General features: G+C 41.9%; 1 protein-coding gene across 2 annotated transcripts in view; it reads right to left on the reverse strand.

Moving 5' to 3' along the window:
* Nucleotides 1-23356, reverse strand: part of IL1RL2 (interleukin 1 receptor like 2) — a 52904-nt gene extending 29548 nt beyond the window's left edge. Inside the window, exons 1-5 of one of the 2 annotated variants that reach the window (XM_007172125.2) lie at nt 22947-23133; nt 22463-22531; nt 21082-21313; nt 17927-18122; nt 2636-2795 (exon numbers count right to left, since the gene is read on the reverse strand). In XM_007172125.2, coding sequence (XP_007172187.2) covers nt 2636-2795; nt 17927-18122; nt 21082-21313; nt 22463-22520 — 646 coding nt within the window. In that variant the 5' untranslated portion in view covers nt 22521-22531; nt 22947-23133. Of the gene's footprint in view, nt 1-2635; nt 2796-17926; nt 18123-21081; nt 21314-22462; nt 22532-22946; nt 23134-23280 lie in introns of those variants that run through there. The other variant, XM_057558716.1, reaches the window with a different exon arrangement.
* Nucleotides 23357-24313: the final 957 nt, after the last annotated feature.

Consider the following 24313-nt stretch of genomic DNA (forward strand, 5'->3'; position numbering starts at 1 on the left):
CTGCAGCTTTTTCATCCCTCTCCCCCACTTTATAACTGCCTTCCTTGTATTGACTCCCCACCCCTTTGTCTTTCTCCACGCCTTCCCTCCCCCATTTGTCTACAAATATTTAGCAATCACCCTCTGGATCCCACATTCCTCCTCTCTATTTGGGGTGTGAGGCGAAAAAGTTATAAGAGGGAAGCTATAAAAATGCAAAAACATATGTCCTTCATGATGGCAATAATATTTGCACATTCTACAAACTATTCAAATTCAGTACAGTAAGTCCTCTGCATACAAACCTTCAAGTTGTGAACTTTCAAAGATGCTAACTTGCGTTTGTGTGTCCACATAAGTTAGTTCATGTGTCTGGCATACATTGTCACATGTGTGCATCCTCTACAAGTGGTTGTGCTTTTGTGTACTTTACTGTACAGTACTGTATAGAGTACAGTATCTTTATTTCAAGCCCAGGATGTCCAGAAGCAAGTGTAAAAGCAGCGGTGATGTAGCTGGTACTTGCCTGTTCACTCGATGCCAGCGCCTGTATGCCAGCTCTCGTACTGTACAACTGTACTTTTCAAGGTACTGTACTGTAAGATTAAAAATGTTTTCTTTATTTTGAGTGTTTGTTTTTTATGTATTATTTTTGTGAAAATTATTATAAACCTATTACAGTACAGTACTATATAGCCGATTGTGTTAGTTGGGTACCTAAGCTAACTTTGTTGGACCTACAAACATGCTCTTGGGATGGAACTTGTTCTTATGTAGGGGACTTATTGTATGTCCCAAACAGAAGTCATCACCAGCCAGTTAATATACCATCTCCCACTCAATCACACACATAGAAAATCTAGATGTCATTCTAAGCAACAGCTTTTCTCCCACCCTCTTCATATGACCATCACCCAGCCAAACTAATTTTACCTCTTAGCATTTCTCAGTCTGTGCCTCTTTCTTTACACCTAAACCCTATTTTCTACTCTTTACTCTTTCCCTAGGCACTTTCATTCACATCCACCTCTTCAATTACCATCTAAAGTTCAATGACTTTGCAAGGTGTAACTCTAAGCTCCAGACCCATATAGGCCATGACCTACTTGACATCTCAAGTCACCAAATACTCAGCTCATCCATGACCAAACTCATGATCTCACTCTTAAATCCAGTTTTCCTCCGGAGTTATATTTTTTCCTTGAACAGTATCACCATCCAAAAGGCCTAGCTTCCTGGACCTTGCCACATCCCTCACCCCACATTCAATCTGACACTAAGACCTGTGGATTTTACCTCCTAGAATGCCTGGAGTCCATCCACCTCTCTCCATCTTCAGTGTTACCATGATGACTGTGCCTACCTGATGTCTCACCTGCATTTCTGCACCTGCCTCCTAACTGCCATTCTTATCTATAGGGATCGTTCTGTGCACAGTGGCCACAGTGAGCTCTCAGAAACATGTTACACCATGCTACTCTCCTGCTCTCAACTGCTCTGGCTGCTTCCCATTGTTCTTAGGAGAAAATCCATGCTTCCCATCTTCACTTCCAGCGAAGTTCAGATAGTTACATCCAGATGTTGCAGCAGCCTCCTAAGTGGTCTCCAGGCCTCAAGACCCCCTTCAACTCCTGCTCAAACCATCTTAGGACTGATCTCATCCATCACAAATGCAGCCTCGTGGCTCTGCATTTACACTCACCCAAGGGTTCTTCAGCGCTTCATGGTAAAACCTGCGTATAACCAGCCCCCTTGACCTTTCCCCTGTTTAACTCCATGACTTCAGTTCCCACCACTCCTCAGCTCACAGTTTTTTATGCTCTAACAAAATTACTTTTAGATCCAACATAAACTATCATGGTAGACACTTCCATGCTTTGCCTGAGACACTTCTCTCTGCCTCTCCTCCTTCTTCTTTACTTCTGTAAATCCTGCTCATCCTTCAAAATTCAGCTGAGAAGACATTTCCTCTTGGAAAGCTTCCAAGACCATTTATTTACTTGCCACCCATGCAGCTACTTCTGATTTTTTTCCTGCTCCCCTGGACACTGTCTATAACACTCTCCTTACCACATAATGTTAAGATGATCTATTTACATTTCTAGCACCACTACAACCAGGCTGAGAGCTTCTCAATAAAAGAAAGAATTTTAAAAAAATTTTTAATTATAGGTTTTAACAATTTTGGCATATAATAGATTATAAATAAACATTTATTGCAATGACATAAAATACAGATTATTGGACTCAATGATCTCTTAAGGTATTCTTCATTTTTCCTTTGAAATTCCATCTTATAAAGAATTCCCTCAGCCACCAATGTAAGACTAGAGTGTAAGATCATTGAGGTATTCATGTTTGCCCTTTACTGAATACCTATACTTCGCCAGGCACCCTGGGTGCTACTCCATAGACATGATCTCATTTAATTTTCATGAATAAACCAAGAATTTTGAGTCTTCCTTTTTTTCAGATGAGAAAACTAAACAGCCCATGCCCTTTCGCCCCACTCTTCCTACCCTCTGATTCTAATAATGACGTGTTTGAGGGACTGCTAACCCTCAGGAAAATCAAGATCGGGAACCCCTTCTGCCCAAAGCCAACCTCTCACGCAAAGCCAAGAGGCAGTCAAGGTGATGGGTAAGAGTGTACTTACTGATCTTCACAGAAATGCTATTTAAAACAGTGTGCTGCTTCTTTGCATATGTGAGCCAGGCTTGACACGCATAGTTCCCTCCATCCTTTGCTGAGACATTCGTCACTAAAAGCTTCCTTCCCCAAGAAATAAATCGTTCTCCTTCAATCTCTTTACAGTCCTAAATTTAAAAAATATATTTTTCATTTCAAAGAGTATTTTGGGGTATCAGTTACATTCCTAGTTAGCACCGTTCTATGAACCATGGGGAGACAAGAAACCTATGTGATCTCTAGACCTTAGGTAATTTACAATCTAATTGAAGACATATGTATATTTATATAAGATATATACATACCTCCCCAGAAAACTGATAAAGAATATTCTACAGGTTACAGTGAGAGCTATAAATATGAGGTCTACTGGGAGTTGAGAGAAGAGAGGCTTATGTAGGCTGGAAGGAAGACTTTATGGAGCAGGATTGGACCTGGTCCATAAAGGAGTTTGGTAGGAGAATGTGAACAGGCAGGAAGGTCCTCCATGTCTCTCAATGGACCACCATCTAATGTCACCAAGCCCCTTTGCAAGATTGCAAGCCCAGGTGAATAAGGACTGCGTCCTCTGTGTTACAGGTCCAATCACACCTTCTCCACCTATCAGGGGTTGGACTTTGTCGAGGTCCAAAATAACTCTTCACCAACCTTCTATCTGGAGGCCTAAGCAATAGTCAAAGTACGTGGCAAGGTTAAGGGGAGCAGATATCACGTCACTTCTTAAGTCACCCAGGCTTCCACTGCATCAACAAGGAAACAGCCTCACACAAAACCAACTTAAAGACTGGTTAGTCTCAGGAAGGCCTTTCTCATTGTTCTCCTCAGTTTCCACCCAGAGGGCAAGCCTCACCATTCATCTGTCCTGTCATAAGCTCACATTCTCATGTGAATCGTTTTTTCCAACGCAGAGGCCCACTCCTGAACTCTTTCTCAAACCTTTTCCCGTTTCTTCAGTAAGTGCCAATCTACAAAATAACAACTGGGATAATTGAGTCCATTTATTCATTCAAATATTTTTCTTGCTCTTTGCTAGCATTGTGAGAGGCCCTGGTCATGCACGAGTAAGATGCAGTCCCTCTCCTCAGAAAGCTCACAATCCTTATAATAGAGAAGACAAACATACAACCCCTAATTATATAAAGATGTAATCACTCAAGTTTTGAGCTCTCTCCTCACTGAGTCAACCATGGTCAGAACTCACTCTCCACCATTGGAACAGTGTGAATGCATCCATTGTGGAAGGTGAAACTCAATAATGCCAAAATGAACATTTGTTTATTTATTTATCATGTGAACAATAACTTTCTAGAAGTCTTATATTATTTTTTCTGTAAACACCCTATAGGGGAAACCAAATTATAATCAGATCATTGCTTACTGAGTAGAATGGGAATTACTAGTAAGAGTCAGATGCTGATAATATGAGTGATGTTGCCTTCTTTAGAATAGGGACAAACAAAAAGTGTGAGTGTTTGGATTATGGAAACCTCGTTCCTGGGTGGGGCTTGGGTGGGTGTAATCTCTGGGACTCCATTTCTATGCTCTGATCTTGATCAGTCCCCTTTCTGATTGACTCATTCAAGACATACAAATATTTAATCATATTAAAGTTTAGCCTGGACAGCTGAAGAACCATTCTGCCCTTTTTCAGTAACTAGAACTGTCTCTATTGTAATCCGCTGCATTATTTTAGAGTTTTAATACTCAGAAGGCTTTGATTTTTAGCTAAAAATGAGTGGTGATATCTCACTAATAAGATTTTAATTAGTAATATTAGCAGCCAAAATTTGAAAATTTTTGTCTTTCTAGCACCAAGAAGAACAATTCTGACCCAGCATGTACAACGGTTCACAGGTACAAAATAGACGAGAGCATCCTGGCTAAGCTGTAGTGGTCATAGGAGAGTGGTGAAGATGAAACTGGTGAGGGAGTCAGGAGCCCAATCATAGAAAACCGTGAACAGGGGAGGAGCACCTGAAGCTGTCTGTGCAAGGGACCAAGGTGTGCATAGTTGCCTTTGAGCACAATCTGTCTGGTTGCTGTGTGGGAAAGGATTAAAATGGGGCAATCCTAACGACTAGGGAACAATTTAAGAAGTTATTTCCATACACTAAGGCTGAATAGAACATGAACTAAGGCAGTACACTGGCGATAACCAGGAGGGAAGAAAAAACAGTGATTTTAAGCAGTTCTAATTCGCAGTCTTAGTGACAAATTTGGACTATGGAGATGGAACAGGACCGGTATGGTCCCAGCTTAGGGATGCAAAAGTGTCCTTAGATAGGAGATGGAATGCAAAGAAAATACAGAAGAATGATCAGATTTGAGATTAAGATAAAAAAGTGGCTCTAGACATGGTGAATCTGGTGAGTTGTGTGATGGGAATGTCTGCATGGAATCTATGTTAGGTTGTTGGATGAAGTATCTGGAGATGGGAGAAAGGAGAGTTGGGAGCCATCTGTGTGCGATGGTTCTATGAGCCTTCCACCTGAATGCAGTCAAAGCAAGAACTGAAGATGACCATGGCTGAAACTGGGAACCCCTAAAATCTAAGACCCAAACACAGAGAATGAGAACACAGTAATGATTACTAAGGAAAAGCCAGGGAGTGGGGAGATAAAGAATGAGTAAGTTTCAGAAGAGAGAGAAGAGGAAGCTCTCAGCTCATGGGCATGTCCAGCAGTGATGGACACCACAAGAGATCAAGATCAGGATTGGAAATGAATGTTAGATTTGGCAGCTGGGAAGCCAGTAGTAACTCAGCAACTATAGATCCAGTATGGTGGTGGGGCAGAAATCATTGTATTGAGAAGTAATTTGGAATTGAAAAAAAAAAAAGGAGACATTCTTGCTTTCCCAAATGTGGATACTTCACAGTCTATGAGCATGGATGTTCTAACACCTGAACCTTCTCCTCTGGAACACCTTCATTCTCAAGGACCACCTCTACTCCTATGAGTCTTCAATTCTCCCTGCCACAAGCCGGATTTTGTCATTATCCAGAACTACTCTGTCTCTAAATTCTTAAAAATAAAAATATACCATTCTGGGGGGACCTTCAAGATGGTGGAGGAGTAAGACGTGGATATCACCTTCCTCCCCACAAATACATCAAAAATACATCTACATGTGGAACAACTCCTACAGAACAACTACTGAACGCTGGCATAAGACCTCAGTCTTCCAAAAAGGCAAGAAAATCCCCACATGCTTGGGTAGGGTAAAAGAGAAAAGAAAAAACAGAGACAAAAGAATAGGGATGGGACCTGTCCCTTGGAGAGGGAGCTGTGAAGAAGGAAAAGTTTCCACACACTAGGAAGCCCCTTCACTGGTGGAGATGGGGGGTGGTAGGGGGGAAGCTTCAGAGCCACGGAGGAGAGCACAGCAATAGGGGTGCAGAGGGCAAAACGAAGAGATTCCCACACAGAGGACTGGTGCCGACCAGCACTCACCAGCCTGAGAGGCTTGTCTGCTCACCCGCCGGGACGGGCAGGGGCTGGGAGTTGAGCCTCGGGCTTCAGAGGTCAGATCCCAGGGAGAGGACTGGGGTTGGCTGCGTGAACACAGCCTGAAGGCGGCTAGTGCACCACAGTTAGCTGGGAGGGAGTCCGGGAAAAAGTCTGCAGCTGCCGAAGAGGCGAGAGACCATTGTTTTGGGTTGTTTGAGGAGAGGGGATTCCTTCCCCAGCTGCCCACAGAAGGCAGAGCACCACCTAAACGAGCTCCAGAGACGGGCGTGAGCCGCGGCTATCAACGCAGACACCAGAGATGGGCATGAGATGCTAAGGCTGCTGCTGCTGCCACCAACAATCCTGTGTGCGAGCACAGGTCACTATCCACACCACCACCCCCCCGGGAGCCTGTGTAACCCGCCACTGCCAGGGTTCCGTGATCCAGGGACAAGTACCCCAGGAGAACACACAGCGCGACCCAGGCTGTTGCAACATTATGCTGGCCTCTGCCACCGCAGGCTCACCCTGCATTCCAATAACTACCATACCCTTCCCTTCCCCCGGCCCAAATGAGCAAGAGCCCCCTAATCAGCAGCTGCTTTAACCCCCTCTTGTCTGGGTGGGAACAGACGCCTGGGGTGACTTACACACAGAGGTGGGGCCAATCCAAAACTGAACCCCAGGAGCTGTGTGAACAAAGAAGAGAAAGGGAAATCTCTCCCAGTAGCCTCAGGAGCAGCGGATTAAACCTCCACAATCAACTTGATGTACCCTGCATCTGTGGAATACCTGAATAAACAACAAATCACCCCAAAATTGAGGCAGTGGACTTTGAGAGCAACTGTAAACTTGGGTTTTACTATCTGTGACTGATTTGTTTCTGATTTTTATGTTTATCTTAGTTTAGTTTTTAGCACTTGTTATCACTGGTGGATTTGTTTATTGGTTTGCTGGCTCTCTTCTTTTTTTTATTATTTTTAATTTTTTAATTTTAATATTATTTTTTATTTATTTACTTTTTTCTTTCTTTTTGTCTCACTTTTCTTCTGAGCTGTGTGGCTGACAGGGTCTTGGTGTTCCGGCCTGGTGTCAGGCCTGAGCCGCTGTGGTGGGAGAGCCGAGTTCAAGATGTTGGACCACCAGAGACCTCCCAGCCTCACGTAATATCAACTGGCAAGAGTTCTCCCAGAGATTTCCATCTCAACACTAAGACCTGGGTCAACCCAACAGCCAGCAAGTTCCAGTGCTGGATGCCTCATGCCAAACAACTAGCAAGACAGGAACACAACCCCACCTATTAGCAGAGAGGCTGCCTAAAATCACACTAAGTTCACAGACACACCACCAGACGTGGCCCTGCCCATCAGAAAGACAAGATATAGCCCCACCCACCAGAACACAAGCACCAGTCCCCTCCACCATGAAGCCTACACAATCAACTGAACCAACCTCACCCACTGGGGGCAGACACCAAAAACAATGGGAACTATGAACCTGCAGCCTGAGAAAGGGAGACACAAACACAAAAAGTTAAATAAAATGAGAAGACAGAGAAATATGCAGCAGATAAAGGAGTAAGGTAAAAACCCACCAGACCAAACAAATGAAGAGGAAATAGGCAGTCTACCTGAAAAAGAATTCAGAGTAATGATAGTAAAAATGATCCAAAATCTTGGAAATAGAATGGAGAAAATACAAGAAATGTTTAACAAGGAACTAGAAGATCTAAAGAGCAAACAAACAATGATGAACAACACAGTAATTGAAATTAAAAATTCTCTAGAAGGAATCAATAACAGAATAACTGAGGCAGAAGAACAGATAAGTGACCTGGAAGATAAAATAGTGGAAATAGCTACCACAGAGTTGAATAAAGAAAAAGGAATGAAAAGAATTGAGGATAGTCTCAGAGACCTCTGGGACAACATTAAACACACTAACATTCAAATTATAGGCGTCCCAGAAGAAGAGAAAAAGAAAGGGTCTGACAAAATATTTGAAGAGATTATAGTAGAAAACTTCCCTAATGTGGGAAAGGAAATAGTCAATCAAGTCCAAGAAGCACAGAGAGCCCCATACAGGATAAACCCAAGGAGAAACACACCAAGACACATATTAATCAAATTATCAAAAATTATATACAAACAAAAAATATTAAAAGCAGCAAGGGAAAAGCAGCAAAAAACATGCAAGGAAATCCCCATAAGGTTAATAGCTGATCTTTCAGCAGAAACTCTGCAAGCCAGAAGGGGGTGGCAGGACATATTTAAAGTGATGAAAGGGAAAAACCTACAATTAAGGTTACTCTAACCAGCAAGACTCTCATTCAGATTTGATGGAGAAATTAAAACCTTTACAGACAAGCAAAAGTTAAGAGAATTCAACACCACCAAACCAGCTTTACAACAAATGATAAAGGAACTTCTCTAGGCGGGAAACACAAGAGAAGGGAAAGACCTACAAAAACAAACCAAGAACAATTAAGAAAATGGTAATAAGAACACACACACTGATAGTTACCTTAAGTGTAAATGGATTAAATGCTCCAACCAAAAGACATAGACTGTCTGAATGGATACAAAAACAAGACCCATATATATGTTGTCTACAAGAGACCCACTTCAGACCTAGGGACACATACAGACTGAAAGTGAGGAGATGGAAAAAGATATTCCATGCAAATGGAAATCAAAAGAAAGCTGGAGTAGCAATTCTCATAACAGACAAAATAGACATTAAAATAAAGACTATTAAAAGAGACAAAGAAGGACACTACATAATGATAAAGGGGTCAATCCAAGAAGAAGATATAACAATTGTAAATATTTCTGCACCCAACACAGAAGCACCTCAATACATAAGACAAGTGCTAACAGCCAAAAAAGGGGAAATCGACAGCAACACAAAAATAGTAGAGGACTTTAACACCTCACTTACACCAGTGGACACATCCTCCAAAAAGAAAATAAATAAGGAAACACAGCTTTAAATGACACATTAAACAAGATGGACTTAATTGATATTTATAGGACATTCCACCCAAAAACAACAGAATAAACTTTCTTCTCCAGTGCCCATGGAACATTCTCCAGGATAGATCATATCTTGGGTCACAAATCAAGCCTTGGTAAATTTAAGAAAACTGAAATCATATCAAATATCTTTTCCGACCACAATGCTATGAGACTAGATATCAATTACAGGAAAAAAACTGTAAAAAATACAAACACATGGAGGCTAAACAATACACTACTAAATAACTAAGAGATCACTGAAGAAATCAAAGAGGAAATCAAAAAATACCTAGAAACAAATGACAATGAAAACACGATGACCGAAAACCTATGGGATGCAGCAAAAGCAGTTCCAAGAGGGAAGTTTACAGCAATACAATCCTACCTCAAGAAACAAGAAAAACCTCAAATAAACAACCTAATCTTACACCTAAAGCAGTTAGAGAAAGAAGAACAAAAAATACCCAAGGTTAGCAGATGGAAAAAAAGCATAAAGATCAGATCAGAAATAAATGAAAAAGAAATGAAGGAAACAGCTGCAAAGATCAATAAAACTAAAAGCTGGTTCTTTGAGAAGATAAACAAAATTGATAAACCATTAGCCAGACCCATCAAGAAAAAAAGGGAGAAGACTCAAGTTAATAGAATTAGAAATGAAAAAGGACAAGTAACAACTGACACTGCAGAAATACAAAGGATCATGAAAGATTACTACAAGCAACTATATGCTAGTAAAATGGACAACCTGGAAGAAATGGACAAATTCTTAGAAAAGCACAACTTTCTGAGACTGAACCAGGAAGAACTAGAAAATATGAACAGACCAATCACAAGCACTGAAATTGAAACTGTGATTAAAAATCTTCCAACAAACAAAAGCCCTGTACCAGATGGCTTCACAGGAGAATTCTATCAAACATTTAGAGAAGAGCTAACACCTATCCTTCTCAAACTCTTCCAAAATATAGCAGAGGGAGGAACACTCCCCAACTCATTCTACGAGGCCACCATCACCCTGATACCAAAACCAGACAAAGATGTCACACACACAAAAAAGAAAACTACAGGCCAATAGCACTGATGAACATAGATGCAAAAATCCTCAACAAAATACTAGCACATTAAAAGGGTCATACACCATGATCAAGTGGGTTCTATCCCAGGAATACAAAGATTCTTCAATATACGCAAATCAATCAATGCAATATACCATATTAACAAATTGAAGGATAAAAACCATATGATCACCTCAATAGATGCATGAAAAACTTCTGACAAAATTCAACACCCATTTATAATAAAAACTCTCCAGGAAGTAGGCATAGAGGGAACCTATCTCAGTATAATAAAGGCCATATATGACAAACCCACAGCCAACATCGTTCTCAATAGTGAAAAACTGAAACAATTTCCTCTAAGATTAGGAACAAGACAAGGTTGCCCACTCTCACCTCTATTATTCAACAGAGTTTTGGAAGTTTTAGTCACAGCAATCAGAGAATAAAAAGAAATAAAAGGAATCCAAATCAAAAAAGAAGAAGTAAAACTGTCACTGTTTGCAGATGACATGATACTATACATAGAGAATCTTAAAGATGCTACCAGAAAACTACTAGAGCTAATCAATGAATTTGGTAAAGTAGCAGGATACAAAATTAATGCACAGAAATCTCCTGAATTCCTATACACTAATGATGAAAACTCTTAAAGAGAAATGTAGGAAACACTCCCACTTACCATTGCAACGAAAAGAATAAAATACCTAGGAATAAACCTACCTAAGGAGACAAAAGACCTGTATGCAGAAAACTATAAGACACTGATGAAGGAAATTAAAGATGATACAAACAGATGGAGAGATATACCATGTTCTTCAATTGGAAGAATCAACATTGTGAAAATGACTATAACACCCAAAGCAATCTACAGATTCAGTGCAATCCCTATCAAACTGCCAATGGCATTTTTCACAGAACTAGAACAAAAAATTTCACAATTTGTATGGAAACACAAAAATCCCCGAATAGCCAAAGCAATCTTGAGAAAGAAAAACGGAGTGGAGGAATCAGGCTTCCTGACTTCAGACTATACTACAAAGCTACAGTAATCAAGACAGTATGGTACTGGCACAAAAACAGAAATATAGATCAATGGAACAGGACAGAAAGCCCAGATATAACCCCATGCACATATGGTTCCCTTATCTTTCTCAAAGGAGGCAAGAATATACAATGGAGAAAAGACAGTCTCTTCAATAAGTGGTGCTGGGAAAACTCGACAGCTACATGTAAAAGAAAGATATTAGAACACTTCCTAACACTGTATACAAAAATAAACTCAAAATGGATTAAAGACCTAAATGTAAGGCCAGACACTATCAAACTCTTAGAGGAAAACATAGGCAGAACACTCTATGACATAAATCACAGCAACATCCTTTTTGACCCACCTCCTAGAAAAATGGGAATAAAAACAAAAATAAACAAATGGGACCTAATGAAACTTAAAAGCCTTTGCACAGCAAAGGAAACCATAAAAAAGATGAAGGGACAACCCTCAGAATGGGAGAAAATATTTGCAACTGAAGCAGCTGACAAAGGATTAATCTCCAAAATATACAAGCAGCTCATGCAGCTCAGTATCAAAAAAACAGACAACCCAGTCCAAAAATGGGCAGAAGACTTAAATAGACATTTCTCCAAAGTAGATATATAGATTGCCAACAAACACATGAAAGGATGTTCAACATCACTAATTATTAGAGAAATGCAAATCAAAACTACAATGAGGTGTCACCTCACACCAGTCAGAATGGCCATGATCAAAAAATCTACAAACAATAAATGCTGGAGAGGGTGTGGAGAAAAGGGAACCCTCTTGCACTGTTGGTGGGAATGTAAAGTGATACAGCTACTATGGAGATCAGTATGGAGGTTCTTTAAAAAACTAAAAATAGAACTACCATACGACCCAGCAATCCCACTACTGGGCATATACCCTGAGAAAACCATAATTCAGAAAGAGTCATGTACCACATGTTCATTGCAGCACTATTTGCAATAGCCAGGACATGGAAGCAATCTAAGTGTCCATCGACAGATGAATGGATAAAGAAGATGTGGCACATATATGCAAAGGAATATTACTCAGCCATGAAAAATGAAATTGAGTTGTTTGTAGTGAGGTGGATGGACCTAGAGTCTGTCATACAGAGTGAAGTAAGTCAGAAAGAGAAAAGCAAATGCCGTGTGCTAAGACATATATATCGAATCTAAAAAAAAAAAAAAAGGTTCTGAAGAACCTAGGGGCAGGACAGGAATAAAGGCGCAGACGTAGAGAATGGACTTGAGGATATGGGGAGGGGGAAGGGTTAGCTGGGACAAAGTGAGAGAGTGGCATGGACATATATACACTACCACATGTAAAATAGATAGCTAATGGGAAAGCAGCTGTATCGCACAGGGAGATCAGCTCGATGCTTTGTGACCACCTAGAGGGGTGGGATAGGGAGGATGGGAGGGAGACACAAGAGGGAGGGAATATGGGGATATATGTATACGTATAGCTGATTCACTTTGTTATACAGCAGAAACTAACACACTGTTGTAGAACAATTATACGCCAATAAAGTTGTTAAAAGAAAAAGAGGACCTTTCTGACAAGGTCAGTGGGTGAAATAAGAACATGGCTAGCTGATCCTCACTTGGCGAAATGTTGATTGTTTCTGAAAAGAATCCCCAGAGCCAATTTCACGTCTCTGTTCCTAAGGCTATAGATGAAGGGGTTCAGCATGGGAGTCACCACTGTGCACATCGATGAGGCAATCATGTCTTTGTCATTGGAATTGCCCAATGAGGAGGAAAAGTACAGTGCCATAATCATTCCATAGAATAGAGACGCCACAGAGAGATGGGAGCTGCAGATGGACAGGGCCTTGCAGGTCCCTTTGGTAGAAGGGACCTTCAGGATCGAGACCCCAGTGTGGTCATAAGAGACCAGAATGCCAGTCAATGGAAGAATGACAACCGCAGCCCTTGCAGTGAATATAACCAACTCATTGAAAGAGGTGTCTGAGCAGGACAGCTTGAGTAGGATGGGGAGGCTACAGAAGAAGTGGGGAATGATGTTGTCAGCCCAGAAGGACACCAGGGCCAGCAGGAGGGTGTGCAGAAGGGCACTGCCACAGGAGAGAGTCCAGGACCCAGCCACCAGCAGCACACACAGCCTCTGCATCATGACGGTGGTGTAGCGGAGAGGGTGACAGATGGCCACATACCTGCCACATGCCATCACGGCGAGGAGGAGATTATCAACCCAACCTAAAAGTATATAAAAACACACCTGTGAAATGCACCCTGCGTATGTGATAGATTGGTATTGAATCTGCATGTTCATCAGTATCTCTGGGACAGTGACAGATGACAAGGAGACATCGGTGAGGGCCAAGTGGCTGAGGAAGAAGTACGTGGGGGTGTGGAGGCGAGAGTCCAGCCTGATGAGCAGGAAGATTAGCAGGTTCCCCAGCACCGTGGTCAGGTACACGCCCAGGAACAGGGCAAAGAGCACGCCCTGCTGCTCTGGAAGGGTGGGGAGCCCCAGGAGGAGGAACTCGGACACACTGCTGTGGTCCTCCCTCCTCATGCCATTCTTATCTCTGCTGGGAATGAATAGAAACTGGAAATGTCAGGAACTTAGACATACTGAGCATAGCAACTACCATATGGTCACATACTTTCTCCAAGTCGCTGTGTCACTGCACAGACAAATCTCACTGCATTGCACTCACACTTTGGTGCCTCATCCAGTCTGGTGAGAACAGTGAAGTGTGATTTGTCTGCACACTGACACAGTCACTTGGAGACATCATTCAAACATCCATGAAAGAAACATCAATCAAACTCTTCAGCTGAAATCACGAAGAGCTCATTCTTTTTTTTTAATATAGTGAAGACATTACGATAGACTTTAGGGGGAGAGTAATAAATAAGACACAGTCCCTTCCATGGCTTTATAGCCAGACAGCTTATGTGTGTGTGTCTGTGTTGCACACACAAACACACACACACACCGCTGAAAGCATTATTGGGAAAGTAATGTACCATGTATAGAATAAGTGCTGAACACATAAACTCACCTCTTATCATTAGAATGACAAGAAGGAAGGAAGGAAGGAAGGAAGGAAGGAGAAAAGGGAACATTATGGCAGTCCCTCAGAAATTTAAACATAGAATTACCATATGATCCAGAAATTTCACTTCTGATAATATATCCAAAAGAACTGAAAGCAGGGGCCAAAGAGGTATTTGTACACCAATGTTTAAAGCAGCATTATTCACAATAGCCGAATGATGGAAACAATCTGTGTCCATTGAAAAATGAATGGATAAACAAAATGTGGTCTATACATACAATGGAATATTATCCAGCCTTAAAAAGGAAAGAAATCCTGACACATGCTACAACACGGATGAACCGTGAAGACATTACGCTAAGAAGAATCAGCCGGTCACAAAAGTGTAAATACTATAAGATTCCACTTATATGAGATTCCTAGAATAGTCAAATTCATAGAGACAAAAAATAGAATGGTGGTTGCCAGGGGTTTGGGGGCAGGGAGGAAAATGAGGCGTTATTGTTCAGTGGGTACAGAGTTTCCATCTGGGAAGATAAAAAAGTTCTGGAGGTGGATGGTGATGATGGTTGTACAACAATGTGAACGTACTTAATGCCACAGAACTGTTCACTGAAAAATCACTGAAATGCTAAATTTTATGTTATACATATTTTAGCACAATAAAAAATTGTTAATTTAGAAAAATATATACCATTCTGATGATAATTTTTTATTATTCCACCTGTTTCATTCTTTTATTTTAACTAAGTAATAATATCTAGTATTTATTTATTAAGTAATTACTATGTACCCACACTGAACTAAGGGCTTAGTGGATAGATTATTTCAATTACTCTTCCAAACAATTCTATGAGGCCATGTCTCCAAGACTGGATTTGTTTCCAAAAAAAAAAAACATTCTAGCTCTTTTAAGCAGAAAAGGATTTAAAACAGAATATTAGGTGCTGAAGCACACTGCAGAACTAGTTCGCGTGATAGCTGCTTCCTCCCCCACCATCCTGATGGTGGGAATTGAGACTTTGAGATATACCACCTGCAAGTCAGGGACCGGGAGTTGCCACTTACACAACTGCAGCAAGTGAAGTCCCAGCACGTTTGGTGAAGCTACACCAACAATAAGTCAGAAGACATGCCTATTGCTTCTCAGCTCCCACGAAGCTGGAGACTGGGCCCCGGAACACTGTGGCAGAAAGCCCACGTCCGGTAGAAAAGCAGAAAATCACCATACTCACTTCAGCTTTTCAGTGAAGCCAGCTGGAGAAACTGAACCACATCCAGAACCTTAGCTATAGGTTAGGAAAACGTAGGGTGTGGTTCTGGGTGCTTTGTTCTTATTTTTTATCAATAGCTTTGTAACCTCTATAGTATAAAGAGCCTCCCCATGAATGGGGAGCCTGTACCCACCACATCCATCAGGTGATATGGTGAACTTTCTAGCCATCCAACCCACTTTTCCATCTTAACCTGAATCAGTCCTTGGACCCCTCTAATTTCTCCTAATCACCAGTATCCTTCAGGCATCATTTCCTTTCCTGTCCAACCTAGACTCACGTGGCCATCACTTGAATAACCCCCTTTGAAGTCCTCAAGTCAAGGATTAAGGAAACCCTTCATCCTTCCAGTGGATTCATCCAGAGAAACCCCACGCTGAGTTCATCCTGCCATCCCTCTCCTACACCCCTACAACCAGATGAGCACAACAGGAGCTAAACACACAAACATAAACAAATCCATGGTCCTCACCGTAGAAAGTCTTTGCATCTCCTTCAACTCTCTCTCCCACCTGCTTGCCTGTCTGCTCTTTCACACTCTCCACATAACATCTCCCTCCACTTGACAGGGGCAACCGGGGGCAGCAGGAATGAGTTCCCTCCCCCTGCTTACCCTCCCCTTCCCCCTCATTCTATCCGTTCTACTTCACACCCTCTCTTGATGATCCCTGCTTCCTAACTCAGTTTCTGAAATAGCCTAATGATCAACGTGGAACCATACTCAAGCCCTTCCAACTGATTCACCACATGAGGATTTCACTGCAAGAATGTCCATCGACAGGTGAATGAATAAAGAAGATGTGGTACATATATACAATGGAATACTACTACTCAGCCATTAAAAAAATGAAAAAATGCCATTTGTAGCAACATGGATGGACCTAGAGATGATCACGCCGAGTGAAGTAAGTCAGACAGGGCAAGACAAATGTTATATGATATCATTTATATGTGGCATCTAAAACATGATACAACCAAACTAATTTACAAAACAGAAAGAGACTCACAGACATAGAAAACAAACTTATGGTTACCAAAGGGGAAAGGGGGGTGGGGAGGCGAGGGGAGGGATAAATTAGGAGTTTGGGACTAGCAGATACAAACGACCATATATAAAATAGATAAACAACGTCCTACTGTATAGCACAGGGAACCATATTCAATATTCTGTAATAAACCATAATGGGAAAGAAAAAAATCAGAATAAAATAAAATACAAGATAAGGGCATTCATTGCCACATTCCTTGTGAGAGGGGAAAACAGAAACAAACTAAATGAATGTGAAATACATAACAGAGAGGATTGACAAAGGCAAAAATTGGTGCTTTGAAAGGAGTAATAGAACTGACTGACAAATCTTTTATAAGACTCATCAAGTGAGAAGGAGAAAGAGAGTGTGTGTGTGTGTGAGAGAGAGACAAAGACAGAGACAGAGAGAAACATATTGTAATGGGGATAAAAGATGAAACTTACTACAGAAGCAGACATTAAAAGCAGAGAAATGATAAACCATTTCATGCCAGAGCATTTGAAATGTTTAATGAAATGAACAATTTCCTAGAAAACAATCTTACAAAAACCCATTCAAGAATAAATAAGAAATTTGTAGAATCCTATCACCATTAAAGAAATTGAAACAGTAGATAAAAACCTTCCCACAAAGAGTACTCATGACCCAGATGGTTGTACTGGCAAACGCTAACAAGCAGAGCTGGGGGAGAACTAATTCAGATATTAAATACCTCACCTGTGCGCCTCTGTGCCAAGGATATGCCTTTTCCATTATTATCCACCAGTGCAGTCAAGAAAAGAGAAGGTTTGAAGGTGAAAACACAAGGTGTAGGAAGGTGAGTATAGGAGGCCCTGTTTCCATAAAAAAAGAAAGGACTAGGAGGTATAGTTTTATTTTCTTGTACAGCATTACACAAGAATAATGCAAGGCCTGCAAGGAACCAATAACAGCAGCCACATGTCAGGGAAGGTGAGATGGACCTGGGCAAATATGAATCAGGAGTGGCAAGGGGACTTTCCGGGGCATGCCTTCTGATACTTCGTGATTCTTGAACCCTATGCGTGTACTACCCATTCAAAGAAACGACTTAATTAATCTTAATTAAAAAGAATAACGAAGGATAGTCTGAAAAGTAAGAATAATTGGGGGAGGGGTGGATTCCAATAATAAGCTATGACCAAGCTCTAATAACTACAAATTAAAAAAATAAGTAATTAGCAGCATTAGATTGTCAATAGCAATTAGTTAACAAATCTTACGTACACAAATCTCTCTCTTTACCCATTCTGCTTTAAAAGGTACAACTTAAACTAAAAAAACAAGTAGGTTTTAAAGAAGAGGAAGGAAAATATCAATAGGAAAATTATTTTTTTACCTTATACCACTTTACTGAATCCAAATCAAAACTGTTTGGGAAGTTCAGATGACACATAAGAGTGTCATCTTTTCCAACATATAAAATCTGTTTGTACTCATCTGGCACGTTCGGTTGACTGTTTCTGGAAGTACCACACCAATGTTTTTTAAATACAGTGAGGTTGACTTGCATTCTGGGACAGATGTTTGTATCACTGTAAGAAAACAACAGATTGAAACCTCATAAACTCAAACAGTCACAAAACCAAATAATTCTGTTTATCTCCAAATATTTCCAAATCCTCTTCCAAGCACTGTGCAAACCCTCTGCCTCAAACAAGACAGCATACATCTCACAAGTCATTCATTATGAAAGGAAAAAAAAAGTATTTGGATGGTGGAAACATGGGAGGACATCTTAACCAAATAATCAAAATGAACATCACCAAGCAGGGACATGCTGATGCTAGGTGTCTCTGAGTGTGCTGTCTGAAGAGAATGCAAACCACTTCCATAGCATTCCAGCCAAGAAGGCTCAGCCTGAACCGACTCATGAAGAAATATCTGGCAAACCCAAATTAAGAGATACAATATAAAATAATTGCCTGTACTTCTTAAAAATGTCAATGTCACACACACAAAACAGGCTGAAGATCTGTTACAGATGCAAAGAGATTAAAAGTACATGACAACCAAATGCAATGCAATGATCTTGGATTGAATCTTTCACAGGAAAAGGAAGAAAAACATTTATAAAAGTCATCATTGAGAAGATTGATAAAATTAGAATACAAATCGGTTAGTAGATAAAAGTATTGTGTGATGGTTAAATTTCCTGAATGTGATAACTATTCTGTGATGATGTAAGAGAATATTCTTGTTGAGAGGAAAGACACGTTGAAATATTAAGGGGTGAAGGGACCTGTTGCATACAACTGAGATGATTTGGAAAAAAATGGTTTAGAAAAAATACTGTGTGTAACATACACAGGGGATGATGGGGAAAATGTGGCAAAATGTTAAATAATAGAAATCTCGATAAAGGGTAGACAGGAGCTCTTTATACAATTCTTGCAAATATGATATGAATTTGAATTATTTCAAAGTAAAAATATATAGTTTACTAAACATGTATCATATCTGTATACTAAAGATTTGTGAGAATTCATGTTTACTTTCTTCCATGACAGACAGTATTGATGTCTACATTCTAGGAAAGATTATTTTGCCCCATTTCACAGCTCCCATATTTAAATATTTTAAATCAAGCCTGTGATCCAGCAATCCTACCCCTGGGCATATATCAGAGAAAACCATAATTCGAAAAGATACATGCACCCCAATGTTCATTGCAGCACTATTTACGAAAGCCAAGACATGAAAGCAACCTAAATGTCCATCAACAGAGGAATAGATAAAGAAGATGTGGTATATATATATATATATATATATATATATATATATATATATATACACATACACACACACACACACACACACACAATGGAATATTACTCAACCATAAAAAAGAATGAAATAATGCCATTTTCAGCAACATGGATGGACCTAGAGATTGTCATACTGAGTGAAGTAAGTCAGACAGAGAAAGACAAATATCATATGATATCGCTTATATGTGGAATCTAAAAAAAATGGTACAAGTGAACTTATTTACAAAACAGAAATAGAGTTACAGATGTAGAAAACAATCTTATGGTTACTAGGGGAAAGGGGGGGAGACGGATAAATTGGGAGATTGGGATTGACATATACACACTACTATATATAAAATAGATAACTAATAAAGACCTACTGTATAGCACAGGGAACTCTCTACTCAATACTATGTAATGACCTATATGGGAAAAGAGTCTAAGAAAGAGTGGATATATGCATAACTGATTTACTTTGCTGTACAGCAGAAAGTAACACAACATTGCAAATCAATTATACCCCAATAAAAATAAATAAAAATGAAGTCCCAGTTAGAATAAAAAATAAATAAATCCAGCCTGGACGTCCAGACAGATTTGTGTGGCATACGATCTCCAACTCTGGTTGATGAATAACCTGGAGTAAAGAGGAGAGCAGACCCCCTCAAGACGTCAGCAGCTGGTCTGAAGAGTGAGTGAAATTTGGGGGAAGGGGCTACTGGCACTTCCACCTGTGCCACTGAGTAACCATGTACTTTGAGTCAATCACACGGAAATGAGGAATCTGGCAGGAATCAGAGAAGGACGTGGCCATCCCTGAAACACAGAAAGAGGCTGGCAAATACCAAGGAACCACAAGAGAGGGAGGATGCAGTTACATTCCTGGAGTACCTACTTCACACATGATCTGGGGTCATTTTTACTTCTACCCTATCTGGCTGGCATTACTTCCACTTTACCGATAAGAAAGCCAAGGCTCGTGGAGGTCAAATAACTCATGAAGGTCATGCACATTAGCAAAGGAGGATAACAAAATTGGGGCCCTCAGCCAAAATTTGGTCCACGGATGTGTTTTAATTAGGACACATGCACAAGGCGTATTGGAAAGTTAACCACACACACACACACACACACACATTCTAATTTCCAGGTTACCTTGAAAATTTGGAAGATGGACTTGAACTGCATAGACTGCCGCCTTTGGTGTGACATATGCTTTCTGGTTCACCACAGTGCCAACCAGGCTCAACTATCTCCCACCAGACCTGTGTCACTTACTTACATTACTAGCATAAGGCTTAGCATGGGGTCTAGAACATACTTGATGCTTGGTCACTGTTAAATTCCTATAGCAGAACCCTTACAAAAAGTGCTTGAAGGAGGCTTATACCTCTCTGGATGTACCACCTGTCACAAAAACTTTTAGCATTCCAAGAAAGAAGGATTGGGATTAAACAGGCTTTGTAAGCTGGTCTGGCCTTGGACATCACTTGGACATCACTTCGACAGGAAAAGATGCATTTCACGGTCTAACAACTGATTTACAAATCTGTTCTGCTTAAAAGTCTGTTCATTGAAACCATTGCATAACAATTACAAAACTATATTCTGCTCATTGTTTTCTACATTGATTAAGAGTGTATCGAGTTTTTCTAAAGGAATTATATATTATATAAATATTATACATATATTATATACATATGAATGAGAGAGAGAGAGTTCTCATGAATGAGGAACTTACTTTGTATCACAGTGGTAGATCCCAGAGTCCTCCCCTTTCACAGGGAGAAACAAAATCCAGCTTTGGTCCTGGTGGATCCTAGACTGTATGTTTTTGGATACTGGGATTTTCCTAGGATATTTATACCATGTTGCATCTACCCTCCCAGACGTTGGCAGAGGGTATATGCAGTTAAAAGCCGTAGGCTGGCCTACTGACACAGTCTCCTGCATACTCACGTCCTCGCAAGCATCTAGGGAAAGAAAGGAAAAAAATAATCACAACCGAGAGCGCTCGTGTCGGTTATTATTAGTTTCCACAAATACCTCAATTTTCTTGCTGATTTGAAATTGTATGTGAGAGTTTTCTCAGTATGGGAGTTTCCTAAAAACAGTCTGCTGATGTGAAAGCATAACCCGAAGTCCTTCACATCTGTCCATAAGAGTGAATGTACTCAGTCCTCCCCCTCAACAAGTGATCTCCCCATTTGGAACGATTCCCCTCTTTTCCTTCTATTCTAAGACCCTTAATTCCTTCATCTTCCTCCTTCAGAGTAAACGTTCCTATTCTGAGCCCCACTTGACCTGTTTTCCTTCTGCCCTGCTACCCGGTTAATTCAATCCGTCCCCAATAAAAGGTGTAAGTATCTCCTCCCCAAAAGGATTGTTAAACAATCCGCTCGCTTTAAAGTTCGTTTCTAACAAAATGCTTCGTGTTTCTTGGAATTAATTTGTTCCGTTGCTGGTTTCTTTGCTATTACCTTGGGTCTAACATGTCCCTTTGTCATATAAAATAGAAGGTATTATAGATCTATCTGAGCTTTTTAAAAATCTTTATTTATTTATTTTTGGCTGTGTTGGGTCTTGTCTCTGTGCGAGGGCTTTCTCTAGTTGTGGCAAGCGGGGGCCATTCTTCATCGCGGTGCGCGGGCCTCTCACTACGCGGCCTCTCTTGTTGCGGAGCACAGGCTCCAGACGCGCAAGCTCAGTAGTTGTGGCTCACGGGCCTAGTTGCTCCACGGCATGTGGGATCTTCCCAGACCAGGGCTCGAACCCGTGTCCCCTGCATTGGCAGGCAGATTCTCAACCACTGCGCCACTAGGGACTCCCCCTATTTGAGCATTTTAACTCGAGCCTTGACTTGCAAATTTGCCCAACTCCTCTCCCTCTTCAAGTCACTTCAAAGCTCAAAGGTGATGCTTGGGGCTGAGCGTCAGACCCTTGCAGCTGAAACTTGCCGTTTCCGCCTCCCGCCGGATTCTGCCTGGACCCCTAGGGCGAGTGTCACCGGCCAGGCTCCGGTCTCACGCGATCCCCCAGGAGGTCTGCACAGGGGCTCGCCCAGAGCGGCAGGGTGGCAGGGAGGGAGGGGGGCCACTGAGACCCGAACCAACCGAACGTACCTGCTCTGATAAATCGTGGAAGAGCGCTGGACACGACGCAGAGCAGCAACAACAGCATTCCCCTACCGGCTACGAGGAAGCAAGAGGGGGGGATGGAAAGGGGCGCAGCGGGCGGAGCGCGCCCTCTGCCGGCCTCTGAATCTCAGAGATCCCAGCTAGGCTTCTGACCTTCCCTTCTCCATCGGGAGACCTCCAACTTTGGCCCCGGATGTATCCGGACGCGCCCCCAAAGACTGCCCCCTCCCTTGCCCCGCCCTTGCTCCGAGCGCCCACCTCCAGAATCCGGGGGGAGACGCATCAGTGGGAGGGGTCGGGAGGGGCCGGGAGGCGCAGTGCGGGCATCGGGGCGGGTCCCCTCTTCCAGGCTGCCCGGTCGCCTCCTTTGGGGGCGCAGGGACGTCCCCTTCTGCCACGCAGCTCGCCGCCCGGCCCGCCCGCCTCAGCCCGCGGCCCCCGCTCCCCGTGGTGGCGCCCGGGTGCCCACCGTGCGTCGCGCGTAGCCTTCCCTGCGCGTCCTCAGCCTCAGGATCCTCCTGGGCCCGGCCGTCTAAACGGAAACCTGCTCACTCGGGAGAAGGCAGCTTAGGCCTATATGGCAAAGGCCGGCAGGAAAAGAGGGAGGAGGACGGGCCGGCAGTGGACGCGGCCTCCACACCTTCGCCCACAGACGGAGTCCGCTCCCCCAAGGTCGCCCAGCCGGTCAGGGGCCGCCCGGGAGTCCCGATCGCCGCCCCCCGCCGCAGTCGCGCACATTTTTGCCATCTCCTCGCCCCGCCCGCGCCCTGCTCAGCTGCAGACTCCGCGAGCTGGCTGTGTACCTGCAGGACTGCATCGGAGCGCGCAGGAGCTCCTAGAAAGTGGAGACTGACAGCCCGGGACTGAGCTCTGTCGTGGCATTTCCATACCAGGCTAGTTCCTCACTACGGTGGGCGGGGCAGCCCTACCTTCCCAGGGGTAGCTTAGGAAGGAGCCTGCCATCGCACTAGGAAGTGGGTTTGAAGGCTTCTGGCCGGATTTTCTGGCAGCTAAGAAGTCCTACATCCCCATTAATTGTCTGCTGAAATCTATTCCAAATTGTCCCACCAAATGAACTGCTCCTTCCTTTCCGAACTCCATTCGAGCAGTTATTACATGCCCTGCATTGGCCTGTATAGAATGCCCCCAAAGTAGACGCAGACCCAGATGGCTTTTTTTTTTTTCAATACCTGTATTTATTTTATTTTATTTTTTCACACACACACACACACACACTGTATTTTATTTTTACAAGAGATAAATAGACTGACACCAAGCATTGTACATGGAAGACCACAACAAAAGCAACAATGACTGCAATTACCAAACGTGAAACACACTCCTACTATGTCATAATATTGACATTCAGTCCAGTAATCCTCCACTGTAACAGCTCCTTTACTTTGCAGTGAAAATTGATTTGTATATTCTTTGCCTCTGAGTCCTCGTGGGATTTTTTTTTTAATTCAAACAGAAAGTTACAAAAATTATACTCATCTTCATCAGTTCACTCAGTCCAATGTAATTAATTTTTTTTATCTTGATCTTTTGTTAGCACTTTTATGAGTTCATCAGTTTTTCATTAGAGTTCTGAAAATGCTTATTCATTCAGTTCAGCAGTACAGTCAGTTACCAGAAACCTGTACTTGTCAGAGTCTTTTCCATGAATTTCCTGAAGATGAAACCCATTTATAGGAACATATTTACAAAAGCATCAGAGTACACCCAGAACTGTCTGTAAATGACAAAAGACTTAAAAATGACCACGGTTAAAGATTTAATGAAAGTTCATAATAATGCAGTTGACAAGAAAATTAGTTATTTCTGAGATATACA

Source organism: Balaenoptera acutorostrata, chromosome 12 (genome assembly GCF_949987535.1).
Source record: "Balaenoptera acutorostrata chromosome 12, mBalAcu1.1, whole genome shotgun sequence".
NCBI lineage: Eukaryota > Metazoa > Chordata > Mammalia > Artiodactyla > Balaenopteridae > Balaenoptera > Balaenoptera acutorostrata.